The 18,136-nt window shown below is 30.8% G+C and overlaps 2 protein-coding genes across 5 annotated transcripts in view; both read right to left on the minus strand.

Moving 5' to 3' along the window:
- LOC130897467 (uncharacterized) overlaps positions 1-18,136 on the minus strand; it is a 131,486-nt gene that overhangs the window by 48,205 nt on the left and 65,145 nt on the right. The window lies entirely within an intron of this gene.
- Positions 3,922-18,016, minus strand: LOC130897469 (interferon regulatory factor 2-binding protein-like B). 2 transcript variants are annotated; one of them, XM_057806346.1, is made up of 4 exons: positions 16,905-18,016; positions 6,774-7,040; positions 6,434-6,720; positions 3,922-4,150 (listed from the first exon to the last, which is right to left on the minus strand). In XM_057806346.1, the coding sequence occupies exons 1-4, from the start codon at positions 17,749-17,751 to the stop codon at positions 4,025-4,027; spliced, it is 1,527 nt and encodes a 508-aa protein (XP_057662329.1). In that variant the 5' UTR covers positions 17,752-18,016; the 3' UTR covers positions 3,922-4,024. The 2 variants fall into 2 exon arrangements, with proteins under 2 accessions (XP_057662329.1, XP_057662330.1); XM_057806347.1 differs by having other exon boundaries at positions 16,935-17,997.

The raw sequence follows: 18,136 nt of genomic DNA on the forward strand, positions 1-18,136 counted from the left end.
AGACAGCCCTGTAACTCGTTTTATAAAGGGAATGAAAATTTTTAAATTGATTTCAAAGTACGATTCTAGAATCAAAAAAGGACACTCTGTACTTTATCTTATTTTTAAATCATAGATTAAAATTATTTTGATATCATGAAGGTTCTGATTTGACAGAACCTCCAATTGAAGATCGTTTTTAAAATTCTTAAATTAGCTGAAAAACGTTTGACTTCCGTTTGACCTTTCAAAAATTTTTGATAATATTGGTAAGGGATGTTGCAGAAAAAAAACTAACGAGCACATTTAATATACCTTCATTTTATTTTGACATCAACAGCATAGATTGTACAAGCTTTAAACAAATTTAGATGTCATCGTTATATAAATTAACAACTAGGTACAATATACAAATCTGACATTGTCAATACAGCTTTTATCTGTGTATACACTATCACAAATTTTTATAACTCTCGTTTTACAACTAAAATTAAAAAAAAAACTTAAGACGATCGTTCAATAATATAAATACATAAAAGGGACTTTCACTTAACGCTCGCAATGATTTTGTGAGAGATGGCGTTCTACTCGACGATAACGATGAAAAAATCACTTTTTACAATTCCGAATCTGATGAAATATAATCGGTTTCTTCAAAAATTTCACCTCGATTATGTATAATATTTACATAAGTTCTCAACAAATCGCCATTTTGTGAAACTACACAGCACTCAAGAAGTGCGTTCATAGTTCTGACTACATTTTTATGGTAGTGGAAGAGGATACTGCGAGCGGAAGTAGAACGTACCAATAATTATAATGAATAAATACAACACATACGTCGTAAAAAGATAAACTGCACCAGTGTACAATCTGTCATAAAATAGATGAAATATGTCAGTGTACAATTGTACATCTGTAATAAAACAGTTGAACTGTCATAAAATAAAAGAACTGCACCAGTTTGCAATCGTTGTTAGGTTATTCTATTGGAAACTAAAGTTGATAAATATGATGTAATGAGAATATGATTTGAAGCAAAAGACATGTTTAGGTGAAATTAACGATTCAGAAAAGAAAATTTTAAAAGTTCAAATTAAAAAAAAATATCATCTATGAAGTTTTTTAAAATATTTCTTTCCGGCATTTTCTGATAAACAATTTTAATAGTAATGAAATTATTGCTATAAAATTTTAACAATAAGTTTGGAGCAAATAATGTCACGCACTGTATTGTTGTGAAAAATTATTGAAAACTGTACCAAATACTCATATACAGGGTGATATGTTCAATATAAGAAATTATCACTGGAAAATTTTTTAAAAAAGATCAAGTTATTTGAATTTATCGATTTCTTTTCATTTAAATAAAAAATACTCTGTATACAAGTGAAATTTAGTGTGGTTTCAATTTTCATAAATTTTATTGTTGGGTCATTTGAATATGCAACTAGTACACAAAATGTTATATTTTCGATGAAAAAAATGGAAGACACCGATGCTAATACTTACAAACATTAAAAATTCAAACTCTATTTTTTTCTTTATTCTACTTTGCCCACAAACATCACACAAAAACTGTACCACTAAAAGTGCAAATATCGGTTTCCTACAACAGGCTGATGGTATTACTCCAAGAAATGATGCTCAAATACCTCACAACAACTATACCTCTTTTAGAATTGAACAAAATATTTTGTTTTCATCATTTTTAAGTCTAAAATCAAATTTGTCGATATAACTTCCGCTTTTTACTAAGGTTATAAGCAAACACCTCCCCTGACGTTATTATACTGTTATTAGTATTCATATCATGGCTTCTTTATAGTACTGTTTCGATTTCGGTAGAACTTGACAATTTATTTTTAATGTAGTTACAATCCGAAGAATTCAATTAATAATATTGTTTTTTTTATTTTTAAAAACTTTGTAAGTTTTATTGATAAATAAATTTGGCTTAAAAATGATAAAAACTGAACTGGAAATCCGTATTTAACGTAGACAGTGAAATAAATGGAAGTTTTTTTTACAGATGGAGTTTCTAACCTCACTTTATCGTTTTCATAATTGAAAATACGTGAAAAGTGAACTATTTTTATACAAAATTCTATTATTAGTTTATTTAATTTATGTTGAATGGTAAAAAAAATATCGATACATACTTTTATAAGATGTGGCATCTACGCCTACGGAACAAAAATTTAAAAAAAAAGGTAAGAATTTATAGAGGTAAGAACATTTTCATAAAAAATTCAAATCATACTGCAACTTTATTCAATTCATGGAAATAGAAAAACTTTATAATTTCAAGATTATGGGGAATTTTTTCTCGCGTTTACGGGTGAAGGAACAAAATATTTGACTTTTTATTTTTTCAATTTCAAATGTGTTGAAATTATACAGGGAAATGTCTAGGATATACGCCTATGGAATAAAAACGGAAAAATTGATAAAAATCATGAAAAGAGTGTTCATAGTTTTGTAAAAAAATGTATCTAATTTAGGGTGACCAAACGTCCCGGTTTTTCATAAAAACATAAGCTGTCCTGAAAAGTTTTCAAAATTATAAATGTTTTCAAAAGATTTTGCTTGGTTACTTTTGAGTCACATCTGCAGTTGATTGGCTGCGGTGCTACAATAACTACACCTGTTTGCAATCATGTGAACTAACAACGCCCACTAACCTAGTATTTAGCGATTGGTCCGCTTGTCGCGCCACCGATCACTGTTACAGACAAAATAATAGTGTGTGACGTTATTGAAAAAAGTGCCAAAATGGGAAAGTCTTGAAAATACAGTTGCTTATTTGAAAGAGAAGCAAATTGAAATTGACGATTCCATTCTATTTAGAGGGGGGTTACATTTTCTGAAAATGATTTGGTCACCCTAATCCAACTTTTATTGAAAATATGATCCACATTGTAGAGCTTCAAAGTTGAACATTCCATTTTTTTCGATTTTAAAGCACTAGAAAATTGAAAAAATTCCATTGTTTCCAAACTACGAGGGTTGCAGAATTCTTTTTCAGGTCAATAGATAGATAAGAGATGTATCTAAATGCCTAACCAAAATTGATTTTGTCAGGCTCAAATTTCCAGAAATTATACAGGGAGAAAGTCGAAGAATAACATTTTATGACATATTTAATTAAAAAATTATAGTATCCGCGCCTATGGGATAAAAACGCAAAAATTAGTAAAAATCAATGTGTTCATAATATTGTAAAAAAAATTAATCAACTTTCTATTGTAAACATGAACCAAAGTTAAAATTAAATTTTTGAATTCTTTTCGATGTTTCTACAAGAATCAAAATATTATCAATTCTTTTACGAAAATGTATCAATTTACAAAACCTTGCTCGAGGGGACAGTAATTTTGAGATTTTTTTCTCACCGGAAAAAATATTTTTTCAAACGTTTAGACAAAACGACGTACACATCCTAAAGAAAGTACGTTTCTTCGAGTATATTAAGTATAAATGTACAGGTCTAAACGTCCATTCTAAAAAATCCGCGACTCGATATACAGGGGGTTAATCGAATATAACACGGACGATAAAACGACAGATTATATTATTTAAGGGGAGAATGTTTTAAATATATCTTCTTCTTAAATTACCAGCGAGTTTTGTAGTTCCTATCAATGAAGTTTTACATCACTTCACTTGTTTGACTAGTGTATTTTCCATAAATAAAAGCGATGGCCCGAAAGTACCACGAAATATTATCATATAATAATCAGCTGATGAATATACAATATTTACAGCCTCCAAAAAAATTAAACACCCGAGACAACTGCAAAGATGTTGTCGTATTTACAAAAAATTCGGCGAAATTAGCCCTTATATTCGGTTTACATAAAAACTAAATGTTTCGACACAGCCTTCTCCGATCTACAATTAATTACACCAACTATTCTTTTATTTTTTCGACGTCTCGACTTGTTTTTTTTTCTTGCCTTTCACCAATTTCGCTTCTCTGTCAAGAGATTTTTCTCGATTTTATCGAGCAAAGAGTTTCACCCTCAACAACGTGTCGTATTTTTTAAGATTCGCGCTCTTTCTTCACTTTGTAATCTTCGCCTAAAATCGTGGCGATTTCTCCCTGCATAAATGCCCAGGGTACGTTCGAATTCGCCAATGGACATTTCTCTCCACTCGGACAATATACCTAAAATAAAAAATTACATCAGTATTTCATATATATTAATCCAAAATATTTGTTGGCACAATAATCACGGCAACGCTGCAAACATTAGATGCACAAGATGACATGAAGCAAAAGTTCTACTAATAAAGATAAATTCCGTTATAGTTAATTATTTTCTATTATTGCAACACCGGTAATTTAGTCATTTGTTTCATTACTTTTTTTATTTGTTTAATTATTGTTGTGTATACAAGGTGTGATAAAAAACACAGTGAATTGTTAAATTAAAAACAAAGTAAAAAGATAACAAATTTTTTATCCCAACGTTGACTCATGGATAGAAACATTCTCTAACATATTTTTTATTTTCGGGAGAACTAGAAGTGACATAGTGATAGATCTGGTAATTAAGATAGATGTAGACAGACTGGGGGCTTTTAATACGCAAAAATTAAAACATTATTATGAAATTATGAGACATACATTTTTTAATCACACCTCGTACGTGTAAAATACGAATAGTTTTAAAATAGTTTATATTTTCATGATAGAAAATTATTTGCAAGTAGAGTAAAATCAAAAAATAAATGCGTCACACTGCAACCATGTGTATGATGTGGTGCTATTCGGCAAGAAAAAAAAAGAATGAATCATAGTGACTCAATATAAAAAGACGAATTAGCAACAAAACCATAGGGTTATTATTTGGAACTGTGGTTCACCCTATTTTTGATTATAAACATGGTATAATCAATATGTTTAATACTTTTTTTTTCATTCCAACAATTAAAACTTTTGAGGTTAGGTTAGTTCTTCAAGTATTTAATAATTTGTAAAAATTGTTCAAATTATGATATTCAATTGTTTTTTTTTTTTTCAAAATAGTCGTTTTTGTAAGTAGATACTCATCGAAAGAAAAAATACGACATTCGAAAAATAATTAGTACAGTTTTCGGAAACAATTCAAGGAATTTTTAGTTTTTTATTGGCCAAAAAAGGGTTCAAATATTGGTTTTAAAATTTAAGTCCCATTTTTATTTTAAACACACTGAAAAAATAAACAAAAACTTTTATTTTTTACATAATACGTATTTATCTTAAGACTCTTTAAATATGTGAAATGGTAAAATAAACGCGGCAACTCCGCATTCGTCCGATGTACAAGATGGCGTCCTTAAGGGGAGGAGGGGATCCAATGTAATAATGAATATGGAAATTATTCTATACTCTACTCTTTAGAGAGCATTTGAATAATTTGAAGTGATAATTTCATTTTTGTAATGAAAAAATAATTAAAAATGCCCGCAAAAGTTCGAGGTGAATGTGACACAATTAACGTCGCATATTGTTATTTTATATGCTTTAAGTTGCCAGTGAATAATAACATTTGATTATTTAATTTTAAATTCTGTCTTTGGGTAGAAATCAGATTTACGTATTAAAGAAAGAAAATTTATAATTTGAATTTTCAATGTAAGAGACAATCCTTTATGATAAATTATATAATTTATTTTTGTAAGACAGTTTCTAAAGATATAGAGGTTAGTTAAGATCCAAAAATATCTTGAAGTATCAGTTGAATCAACTTTTTATATATAAAAAGAGTTTGCAGCATGTCCTTATACGAATAGAAGATGTAAATTTTTAATCATATTTAATTTTTCCAATTTCAAATTTATATAAAATAAAATATGAAAAGAGAAATATTGTGACTTGGTTCAGTTAAAACAATGTTTGTTCTACGCCTATGAAAAAAAAACGTGGACAATATAAAAATATAACATACATAACAATATAAAAAAAGGAACCAACATTTTATCAGAGCAGAAACGGAACTGAGAAACTTCAAAGTTATAATTTTAAAAACATAAATGAAAGGGAATGCTTCATACAGATAAAGTTCATGGTCGCGATTTTGTCTAATTCCAAATTATTATTTTCCAAAATAAGAAACAATTTATTAAATTGTAATACACGCCACTGCGTCAAGCACGGCGCACAATCAACATGCAGAAACGTGAGGAAACGCAACGCCAACTGCAATTCAGTTTCTATTCAACTTTAGAATGACGCATTTACATAACCAGCATGTCAAATAATTATACATAAAAACACTTCTAGTTCCTTGTTCGTAAAATAATGAAATCGAAAGTTGCTCTTATAAAATCATCAATGTATTGTTAACAATCAAAAACAGTTGAATGTTTTCGTAATGAATAGTACGTTACAGCGTTGCCAAATTGAATTATATTTCAGATTAATTCACCAAGTCATATCTAAACTGATATATATGATTATATTTACCTCTGATCCAGCTCCTTGCCTCTTTATGCTCTCCCTGCTACAGGGAAAACAGAATTTGTGATGGGGCACTGAAGGACATTGCACGAAATGCGTGTCTTCTAATCTTTCCTGGCACAAAGTACATTTCAAAGTGGCTGTAGCCGTTGGTGTAGCGGCGGCAACGTTTTCTCCGTTATTTGTTAAGGATTCGTTACCGCCAGTCGACATAGTACCAGCTTCTGTTGATGTTACAGTCGTCGATGAAACGTGTCTCGAACCAGACGATCGTCTACCACTTGACGATCCCGCTAAAAATTCGAAATTAAGTAAGAGTATACAAAATATGTTATCATCGTCATACCTGTTGAGTTCGGTGAATGTTGCGATCCCCTAGACGCCGATCGAGGTGCTACGTTGGTAGGCGGACTACCACCAGTTGAACGTGGACTACCGGGTGGTAAATTATCGGCTACAGAGATTAGAGCCGCCATTGGACTCTGACCGGAACCTGTAGTAGGTTGAGTCTGCGGTGTAGCACCGGCCATATTGGCTTCAGGTGGTGAGCCGGTCCTGTTGCTTAAAGGAGAACTAGAACTTGTTCCATTCGCACTCGCTACCGAGACAGGTGCTATAATTATTAATTAACCGTTTATACTAATTCCAAATTCAACAATATTAGAAGTATTGGAATTTATATATGAATTTAATGTATTAAAAATACTGGTTAAATAATTATTTATATAAAATAATTTATAGTTTCAATACATACATCACAATTTGGAAACCCTTTTGATAAAACCTATTCGAACGTGTATTGTTCACGTGACCTCCTTCCTACGTCTCGTGACGTAGACTGTGACAATTACGTGCTTCGGAAGTTATCGCATACGATCGAACGTTTCCGTTTTACGAGAATGCGACCGCGGCGGGTTTTTTCTTGGTTACGTCGTATTTTTAAACGGTGAAAATCGTCACGCGCGACGTTGCCACGTTCATATTCTCAACTGTAATATGTGTTGTTAGGTTCGTGGGCAACAGACCAAATAATTCGTACACTTGATTCGTATGTTTATATTACAATCAAGTTTTATTGGTTTGTTGGCATGTGGCAGGAAACATAAAACAGCTGATATTTTTATTAAATAAATGTAAAAACTTTTGAGAGACTATAAAATTGATGATGTAAACGCGATTTTTTTTCGATGAATAAATAAGGAATTATTTTGATGTATATTTGACATTAAAATTATTGTTTACTGCGCATATTTATATAAACGATAGTAAACTTTTGTTTGCAATTGTACACATATAGTACCTAGATGTTTTGGAAACAAAATTAGTGTTTTATGGAAAGTTGTTAGTAATATAGTCATCCAATAAAAATTTGGCTTCTTTTAACAATTTCTACAAGTAAATAAAGCATTTTATTTCTAAACATTAGTCACTCGCGCATAAAAAAATATGCTGATTTTAACGCAACACTTTCAAGGTGGTTGTTGCGATTTGAATATGTTATTAAACAAATTTGCATTAAATATTACGAAGCCAACAAACATTAATTTATCATTTCTTATGTTTGTAAATTAATTCTGATGAAATGCATAAAGAAAAAATAATTTACATAAACGCACTTATAATTATAATATAGTTTCAAAATTTTAGACTTTTTTCGGTTTATGTAAAGAAAAATCTTTGGGAGTATTGCTCGCATATTTAGAGCCTGCTCCCAAGGCACGTCTCTCTTTGGAATAATTAATTAAATTTATGCTCGCCAGGTGGTGTGTTATTACGAGTGCTTCCAAGATATGAAAACATCGTCAAAAAGTTTCTATTTTCTGGAATATGCGTTATGCGGAAAAGAAACTAGTATTATTGATTATCACTTCGCTTCCTAAATTTGCCTTTCAGAACATAAAACCGTATGATTATTTCCTTGGTTATCGATGCTTTACTGTTGAAAAAATATGGGGCGAAGTTTAAATTTCTGGTAATATTCATCATGATTATCATACCAACGCTAAAAAAGAGCAACTACGATTTGTCAGGTCTCTGAATTTTTGTATTTATAAATTTTAAATAGATTTCAAGTATATTTGCCGAACTTTCGTTATATCTGGCAACGTCGGATATATTATTATTCCAAGAAACAGATAGGTTGCTATGCATCTATGTAAAAGAAAGAGATGACTATTATAAATAGTATCAGTTTTCAATGGAATATATTCGTACAATCATTTAATTTTGTTTTAATTTAGAATTTTTTTGTTGATCTTGTTATTTAACACCCTATATTTCAAGACATTAAATTGAAAAAGAAATTAATAAACTATTCATAAATCGAATGAGGTCACCGTTCACATGGGAAAACATGATACGGTCTTCGGTTAACCAGTTCTGAGCAGACTCTTTGGGAAACGTAGGTACGTTATAAAAAAAATATGTACAACAGTCGGTACAGGTGTAGATAGGTATTTTGCTGTTGTTTTCAAATACGTTAATACGTAGGTATGATGATAAATAGGCCAGCTGGTTTCAAGAAAGGAAACGGACCATCTGTCATTAGGTTTAGAAAGAATTCTTTATGCAAACGTCGAAAAAAAAACGTAACCTACATATGCGCGTACATAGGGGCGGATATGTATTCCACGCAAAAAAATTACACTGAGCTGTGTTACACTAATTGAATAAATTATACTAACCTACAAAAAAAAATATTTCTTTGTTCTCAAGTCTATTTTAAGATTTTGCTATAAATTATGTATGAAAAGGGAAAGAAAAAAACCCTTGCTTTTGGGGTAGTTATAGAAATACAACTGATTTTAAAACTTTCAAAAATACCCTTAAATTAGAATAGGGATTTTCAGTTAAATACATGGCATTAGAGTGGTAAATTCAGTCACATAGCAGATAGATAGTGTGGTAGATTCGGCCAAAGAAATTCGAGATGCACTGTTTGCACATGAAAACTTGACCAGTTTCTAGGGAGCTCTTTAAAAATAAAGAAAACTGAATTAAATATTATAAAAATACTTCAATTGAGGGAGGGAATAGGAAGAAATAAATTCATGGTCACATTGCGAATCACAGAAATACTTTCCCCGGCATATGTTTATTCAAATATTTTAAAAGAGCTTTTACAAGGGTTATTTGAAAAGTTTTCGAACTAACGCTGACGAAGACGTTATCGGAAACGTTATCCATATATTACGTCACACGTTACCAAAATGTGGCAATGTGTCACAAGGAGCAGGACTTTATGTTGATTTTATTAGATTATTCAATGAAAATCTAAGTAAAAAATGATAATAGCTATTTCCTTGTCACGTCACATCAGGAGAGATGATAATAAAAATGTTCAAAATTCGTGTGACGTAATTTATGAATGGCCCTTAAACGCCTATTTTGAGGTTAACTGTCATTTGTAAGCGTTGAAAATGTAGCATTGCAGGATTAACTATATAGACTTTAGATAAATGATTATAGAAAAAAATTATCTCGATTCTATGGTATTTCTGAAACTTTTAAGCCAACCCTCGTATTTATAGAGGAAAGAAAATAGTTTCGACATAGGCAAGTGATTCTCTGAAAGCTCAAAGCTATTTTATTTCCTTGAACGGCAGATGCTAGCCCAAGTATTTCGTGAGAAAGTTCTTCAAGGTCATTTGGATGTCATTGTAACTGACCGGGTACTCAACATCCGACGCGGACTGGCTCAACTGCACCATTGTTAAATATTTCTATGGTTCTACGTTAATTATATATTTTCTAATTTCCATTCGATTAATATGAAAATTAAATTTGGTTATTCAAAATATACTGGGCGGTGTTGTTTCGTTATTAATTCGTATCGTATCTCAAGAGACATATAATTTATATATACCTTTTTGTTTTTTAATTATTGTTTTAAAGGTTTTTATACATGACATCATAATCCGTAGAAATTGGCGTTGATATATTTTCAAATACGTGCCAACTTTCTGTACACCATATCTAATGTTCCATTTTGAAATGAGTAATTTATTATTTGTGGACTAGTAGGTATTTTGAATTCAAACGAACTCATTCATTAAATTGTATGTGGAAACATTTTAATTGAAACAATTAGAATATTGCGAAACGGAGACATTAATATCGTTATTCACCTTAACACGAGTCAAAAAAAAATTTGACATTAAAGCGTAAAACTTCCATATTTAATGACGAAAAAAGATACAAGGTGTGTTGAAACAAAGTAAATGAAAAAAAAAATTATTGCACAAAAAGAATTCAACGTTGCACGAAATCCATTATAACTGTGCTTGACGGAGCTACTAGGGAGTGTTTATGATACAAGGTGTTTCAATAGAAAGTTGACAACTACGTTTCTGGTCATTCTAAAAGGCTTTGGAAGCCCCAGAAGCTACAACAACCAGACTACCGATTAATATATCTCCCGCGACCCTCCGAATAGCTGCGATCACGAAATAACTAATACTAAGGTACATTTTCTTTTGAGACACCTTGTATTTGACGTGAAAAAGTTAGTTTTTATATTTAGAAGAACTATTGCTTTATATTTTTTAAAATTTTTGGTTTTAATTTTAATTAATAAAATCATTCAAATAAATTGACTTTTCGACCAAAATTACTTCATAAACTGTTACAACTCGCATTTGATAATACGTATTGTTAAAACTTAGTACACGCCGACAACAGCGTCATTTGATCCGTTACAGAAAAGACAAGAAAAAATTTGAGTATGAGACACATTTTTCTTGCTTTAGTTTTAACATAATTCATTATATTATTTGATTCAATTATCAACGAATATTTCGTAGTTATGTCGTTATAATATAGGTATATACAGATTGGCATATTTTTAATTCCATGAGGTCTACGCATGCAAATTTATAATAAACGATGACGAAATACAAAAATACCGAAATTGACACACAACGGTAAAACAAGAAGGGGGCCAAGCATTTCATAGTAGTAGTAGTAGTAGAAGCAGGTAAAAAATATTATGATATGGGACAAAACGACTTGCTTGACCAGTTGGACGCGGCGTTGCCAAGTATAATTCCTACATTTGATATCTCATATTGAGAAAATGCTGCTATTCAATTATTTTCTTAAGAGTTGAAATATGCATTTTTTGGAAGGAATAGTATTATATCAATCTGACAAATATTAATAAAAACGAAAAGGATAAACCCCATCCCGAATTTACTTTACTCGTACTTTTGTCTAAGCTTGTCCTAGATTAGAAAAATTAATCCCTAAAAGAAAGAAAGAAAGAAGAAAATTTTAGTCATAATACTTCACATTTTTTACATATACATATTCATTTGGCTGCTATGATCCTAAAGGGTACAAAAGGGTAGCCAATTTTACTTCTACCGAAATATTTTGTATCATAACAGCCAAAAGAATAGATTCACGTAAAAAACTTATATAACCTTTTTTGTATAACTTTTCATAAACTTCATTTGTTGTTTGAATCGTTTTTCTCTAAAATCAATATTCTCGGAGTTATTGGACAAAACTAAAAACAGAAAAAAATAAATTGTTTTGACACTAGACCTAACCCTGCAAAGAAATATTGAAAAAAATTATAATTGTTGATATCAAAAGTAGAAAAACTCTTCTTGTATACTGTTATGAAAAGAACAAAATTTTATTGAGAGTAAACTCGTATAATTCCTATTTAAATTAAAAAATATGTATTCTTATATATATTTCCTTATCACAGACTTTCTTAATAGAAGACGTGGCAACACCGCACGTGAAAGCCTTTTTTTATAACGCTAATACCTTGACGTAGTTATACACGGACAGGTACTTACAACTGATAAAAGAACCGGTCAAGCGACCAGTTTCAAAACCGGTTCCATTTTAAACTCCTGTCCGACTATTTGGCATGACTGACTTTTACGTCACGTACAGGACCGAGTTATATATATATATATATATATATATATATATATATATATATATGCAATCCAGGGTGGTATTCAGTTAATTATTGTATTAATTTTAATTGTAAAGGTGAAAAATATTTTAAGAATAATCATCTAATAAAAAATGTATGATATTAAATTTTTATTATTGCCTGGAAACAAGATATGATTGTTTTTATATCTGCTATCAGTTTATTGGGTTTGTTCAAGTGATTTGGAATTAAATATGTCAGTATAAAAATTACGTATTGTGAGGGGGAGTCAACGAACTGATAATTCTTGAATTGTTTTATCAATAACATATGATAATATGAAATAAAAAAAAAAACGAAAAGTCAGTTTAATTCACGATAATTCTTAATACACAGTGATAGAAATGTGAGTATGATGAGAGCTTTCAGGAAGAATTAATTGAAAATATTTGTACCAATTATTATATTGATATGAATGAAAGCGTTATAATTTATATTTTAACTTCCATTTCAAGTTGTCTCAGTCGCCATTGACCATCGATTCACCTTTAAACAAAGTTTTCAAACTGTTATTTTAACCTTTTGGTTAGGCAGCACACAATGCAGTCACGTAATACATTAAAATGTTCCTCACATTATAATAATTATTTAATTTTCAAAAACGAATTCATAATATGCGTTATTATACAAAATGTCTCACAATAAAGATCATCTTTAAGAAACTAGTAATTTACTTACAATTAGTAAACGATTATTTAGAATATGACGCCTACTGACGGACATCTTAGAAATCTAAATTTATTCTTGGCGGTTTTATTCTCGACTTTAATACAAAATTCGTTACTGTTTTAGCAGTTTTCTAGATATATTACTTCGTACTGTATGAGAAATAGGGAAAATAAAATATAATTTAAAAACATATAATCCAGACAAGAAAAGTGACGTTATATAAACAGCTGTCTGGAGACAGTATAGGCTTCAGGACATTACTCTCTAAAATATTTATCAAATTAAAATATTGAGTAAATTAAAATGATTTATTCGATAATGATGTTTACGTTCATTTTAAAATACACTAGAGCATATCAATGATATAACGTTTTTTCGTTGCAGGTCAATCTTTTTGTTGCTTACATAAATTTTTTCTCGATATCCGAGTCGATTCAGTGAAAGCTTTCGAATAACAACGTTATGTTTCCATGTATTATGTAATTGGAGCTAGTTAATTATTTGCAACATTCTTCAAAAGTTCAACGAACTCACGACGTTCGGTTAATTTCAGTTTAACTGGATTTTTTTTTTCATTGATAACAAATTTTGTACGATTAACGGTGGTTTTCTTTTCGAAGTAACGGCATTAACGTAGCGAACTAGGTAGAGTCTGAGATGTGATGATGATGATAGTTAATCTTGGTTTTACCGTTCGGAAGAGAAAGCTAATTAATACAAATATACGATTTAAAGAAAATGGTTGATTTTTGACAAGATAAAATTATTTATTGATATTTTTAATGTGTTCTCGATTAATATTAATAGTCTATTTCATTAATAAGTAGATTAAGTTGAAATAATTGATAACGTGTATTATCTTTAAAGGAATTTAAGCAACGGTTAAATATTTTATATACTTTTATACATTTACATTTGTTTTATAAAATACGTTTATTTTATGATTTTCGGTGTTTTTCTATAAATATTATCATACAGGGGCGACTTGACGAGTGGCTTTAACGAGAAATAATTTGTAATTCATCCACTGAATATCAAGGTAAAATATTGAAGGTTTATGTCAATAGAATAATTTTGACGATGATGAATTATTATGAATATACACTACCGGCCAAAAGTTTTTGCCTACCCTATAGTTTACGTGATACACAACAAATAAAAACATTATTTTAAATAATTTGGTTCCATTCATATTCCTGAATATTTCAAAGATGTGAAATGGAAGTGGGAACTTTCTGAATTGAAAAGTATCGAAAAGTTATGATCAAAAAACAGTGGCGAGATTTAAATATCTAGTTAGTAACCCCAATAGGAAATCAAAGAATCAGCGAATGAAAGATTGTTATGACAGAAAGAAAATTGAGTTATCATTTACAGAAAATACGTTTTTGGCATATTTGACACTAGATATAGAGTAACGATTTTATGAACTTCGTAAAGGGTGGTTTATAAAGGTTGAAATCGTATAGAATGGACCTTGTCAATAGCTTTCGGATCGGATTAATATGAAAAAACCTTTTTATGGAAAATGTCTTCGTTAAGGGTGGTTTTTAACGATTGAAATATTCGTAAAATGGAAATTGTTGATGGCTGTCACAACCCATAATGTGAAATCACATTCAGTCAGTACGTTGGGTTCAGAATATAAAAAAAAACATTTTTTTTAGAAAATTCATTCGTTAAGGGTGGTTTATAAGGGTTAAAATGTTCTTAAAATGATGGATCTCATAACCTACAATGTGAAAAATGAAATTATTCTATACTTTTGGATTTGATTAATATAAAACAACATTTTTTTGGATTTTGTTTCATTAAGGGTGGCTTTCAAGGGTTGAAATGTTCTCAAAAAGAGAGTTTGAATGATTATAATAAGATACAATCCAAAAATAGATTTATTTCACACTATTAGATGGGATTAATATGAAAAAAACAATTTTATTTTATTCATACTTTTAGATTGTAATAATATAAAAACATTTTTTTGGATTTTGTTTCATTAAGGGTGGCTTTCAAGGGTTGAAATGTTCTGAAAAAGAGAGTTTTAATGATTATAATAAGATACAATCCAAAAATAGATTTATTTCACACTATTAGATGGGATTAATATGAAAAAAACAATTTTATTTTATTCATACTTTTAGATTGTAATAATATAAAAACATTTTTTTGGATTTTGTTTCATTAAGGGTGGCTTTCAAGGGTTGAAATGTTCTGAAAAAGAGAGTTTTAATGATTATAATAAGATACAATCCAAAAATAGATTTATTTCACACTATTAGATGGGATTAATGTAAAAAAAAACAATTTTTCTAAATTTTCTTCGTTAAGGATGGTTTTAAGGGTTGAAAAGTTGTGAAAAGGGAATTTGTAATACCGCTTAAAAACCACTGATTTCACTATTTTAGATTAGATTGATGTGAAAAAAAATATTTGAAAATATTACTTTGTTAAGGGTGATTTATAGGGTTAAAATGTTCTTAAAATTCACAAAATTAATAGCTAGCACATAAAAAATATAAAATCACATTTATTTTACACTTTGACGGATTAAAATAAAAAAATAATTTTTTGGAAAGATTTTATTGTTAAGGGAGGCTTATAGGGGTAAAAACGTTCTAGAAATGAAAGATGTTTTTGGCTATCATAACCCGTTATGTGAAACCACATTTATTTCACACTCCTGGACGGGAAAATATGGAAATAACTATTTTATTTTAAACTTTTTTCATTAGACATGGTTCTAAGGGCTAAAACGTTTTAAGAATAGGGGTTAGTTACGACTATCAAAATTATCACATATTTTTTTTACATTTTCACATTCGATTAATGAGAAAACGAATTTTTTCCGAAAAACTATTTCGTTAGTGATGGTTTATAATGGTGGTATTGTAAAATATAGTATTTTCAACTTTAGGGGCAATTTCCACTATCTTTAAATAACAATATCTATAAGGTGATATGAATTTAACACCAAATTTCCATATAAATCGGTACATTTAAAAAAAATTAAGATTATGGTGTATTATTTTCCTCAGTCACTAGACTGAAATTCATATTTTATAAATAATTTAAAAAAAAATCATTGTTAACAAAATCATATTTCAGTTAATATTAAATCTATTCACGAAATAGTCGACCGATAGTATGCAAACCAAAGTGTCGTGACGTCACGATACTCTAGACATGAAACGATGACGTATGCCATCAATGTTTAGTCATCATGCTTCGTTTTACATACAACAAATGTTCTCGCGTTCTATCGTCTAATATTTTAATATTCGAATATTTGTACACATCCGGTAGTATGGCGGTAATAAACAAAATAAGATATACATTATTCACGATAAAAATAAATGTTATGTACACAACCGAGAAAGATAGAATCGTCTACAGCAACGAGGCCCACGGAGACCTTCGTGTTTTGAAATTCTTTATTACGATAATTATTTATATTATTTGTTTATACGTGGGGGGGTTTCGAAATACGTACAAATCAATTCCAATACTTCCATTTTGTTTTTCAATTTTCATGTTAGTATTATAAACAGTTACATATACAAGGTGTCTCGAAATCGACGATGGAATTGAAATTATATTGTTAAAATGAAAAATTTGATTTCTTAACATACTTTTATGAAAATACAGGTGGGTAAGCTAAAATATCATAAAATTGATATATTTATTTGAAAAATAGTCCTCGAATTGTTGATTTTAATATTGTTCTCCAACTTCAACTATAATGTAGTCCACATAATTGTGTAGCAATAACGAATACACCTTGTATAAAAGTATCGAATAAAACTACATCTACGTATTACTACAAATATAAAATTATGTAACTATTTAAAATACCTGGTAGAGTATTTAAGAAAATTTTCATACCACTAGGTTTGAATGCGGTCCCGGCGTCAAAGGAAGCGGTCCTGATGGGATGTTTTTCTTGTTTAAACGTTCTCTCCGTAGATATAACGAACGATTGTCCTAACGAAACTGCAGGTAATGAATCTCCCCTTGTTAAAGGGGGTCGTACAGCGTTACTGTGTTCTTCAACGGACATCATTCTTTTAGCGCCGCTGATATCGCCGTTAGAATGATGGTGTCCGTGATGTTCGTCGTCTTCCGTGGTCGATAATCCTCTTTTGATACCCTGTTGGGGTAGAGCGCCAGGCCTGCCGTTACTAGAATGGTGATGGGTTTGTAATTGATGGTGAGGTGTTAAATGTGCCGCCGTTGGTAAACGAACGGTGGTGCGGGCTACGTGTTCGTGCTCGGATGTCGCTTCTAATTGAGTTCTACCTCTAGGAGGCGGCGGAGGTTGTTGTTGTTGAGCGGCTTGATATTCTGCCAACATATTCGTTCTAGAATGATGGATTCCGTACGCGGGCGTATGATGGGGAGCGTTCTGTTGTCTACTAGACGACGCTACTACTTCGCCGTTCTGGTGATCGTGGGCGGTAGTACCCCGATGTGTTTTAGTATTATGTCCAGATCTTTGTTCTTGAAAACCGTGAGCTCGTTTCATTTGTCGGGCAGTTTCTAAAACTATTTCTATCCTATCGGCGCCCTCATAATTAACGCAACCTCTACATACCGCTTCCGAAAAATCGTGAACCATCGCCCATGGCATCCTGGGAAGGTCACAAAGATAGCACTGCTGCCTCTTGGCTTGTTGTATTTGCATCACCGACATCTTCACCATTAAATATTTATTTCGCACTATTTAATTAAAGGTAATCGTCACTGGGTTACGCGTTTTTTGTACCACTACGCCATAGCGGAACTGACAAACGACATAAATAAATACAAAACCAACTCGACCAAGCGCTATGTCTAACTGAATTCTCGCGTTATGCACTGGCCCTATCCTACGAGCGGTTAATGGAGAGGGGCGAGAGCGGCGGCGAGGGGTTACGGGGTCTGGTTTAGTAATCGTTGTACCCATGACGTCACGTCGTAAGGAAGACCAATGGCAGTGTGCACTACGTCACCGTTTGCGCGCGCTGCAGCGGACGATACCCAGCTTTTTAAGCAGAGCATACACGGTCAATAATACTGACAGTATCGAAAAATATTGTCAGTAATAC

This window comes from Diorhabda carinulata, chromosome 8 (assembly GCF_026250575.1).
Source record: "Diorhabda carinulata isolate Delta chromosome 8, icDioCari1.1, whole genome shotgun sequence".
Lineage (NCBI taxonomy): Eukaryota > Metazoa > Arthropoda > Insecta > Coleoptera > Chrysomelidae > Diorhabda > Diorhabda carinulata.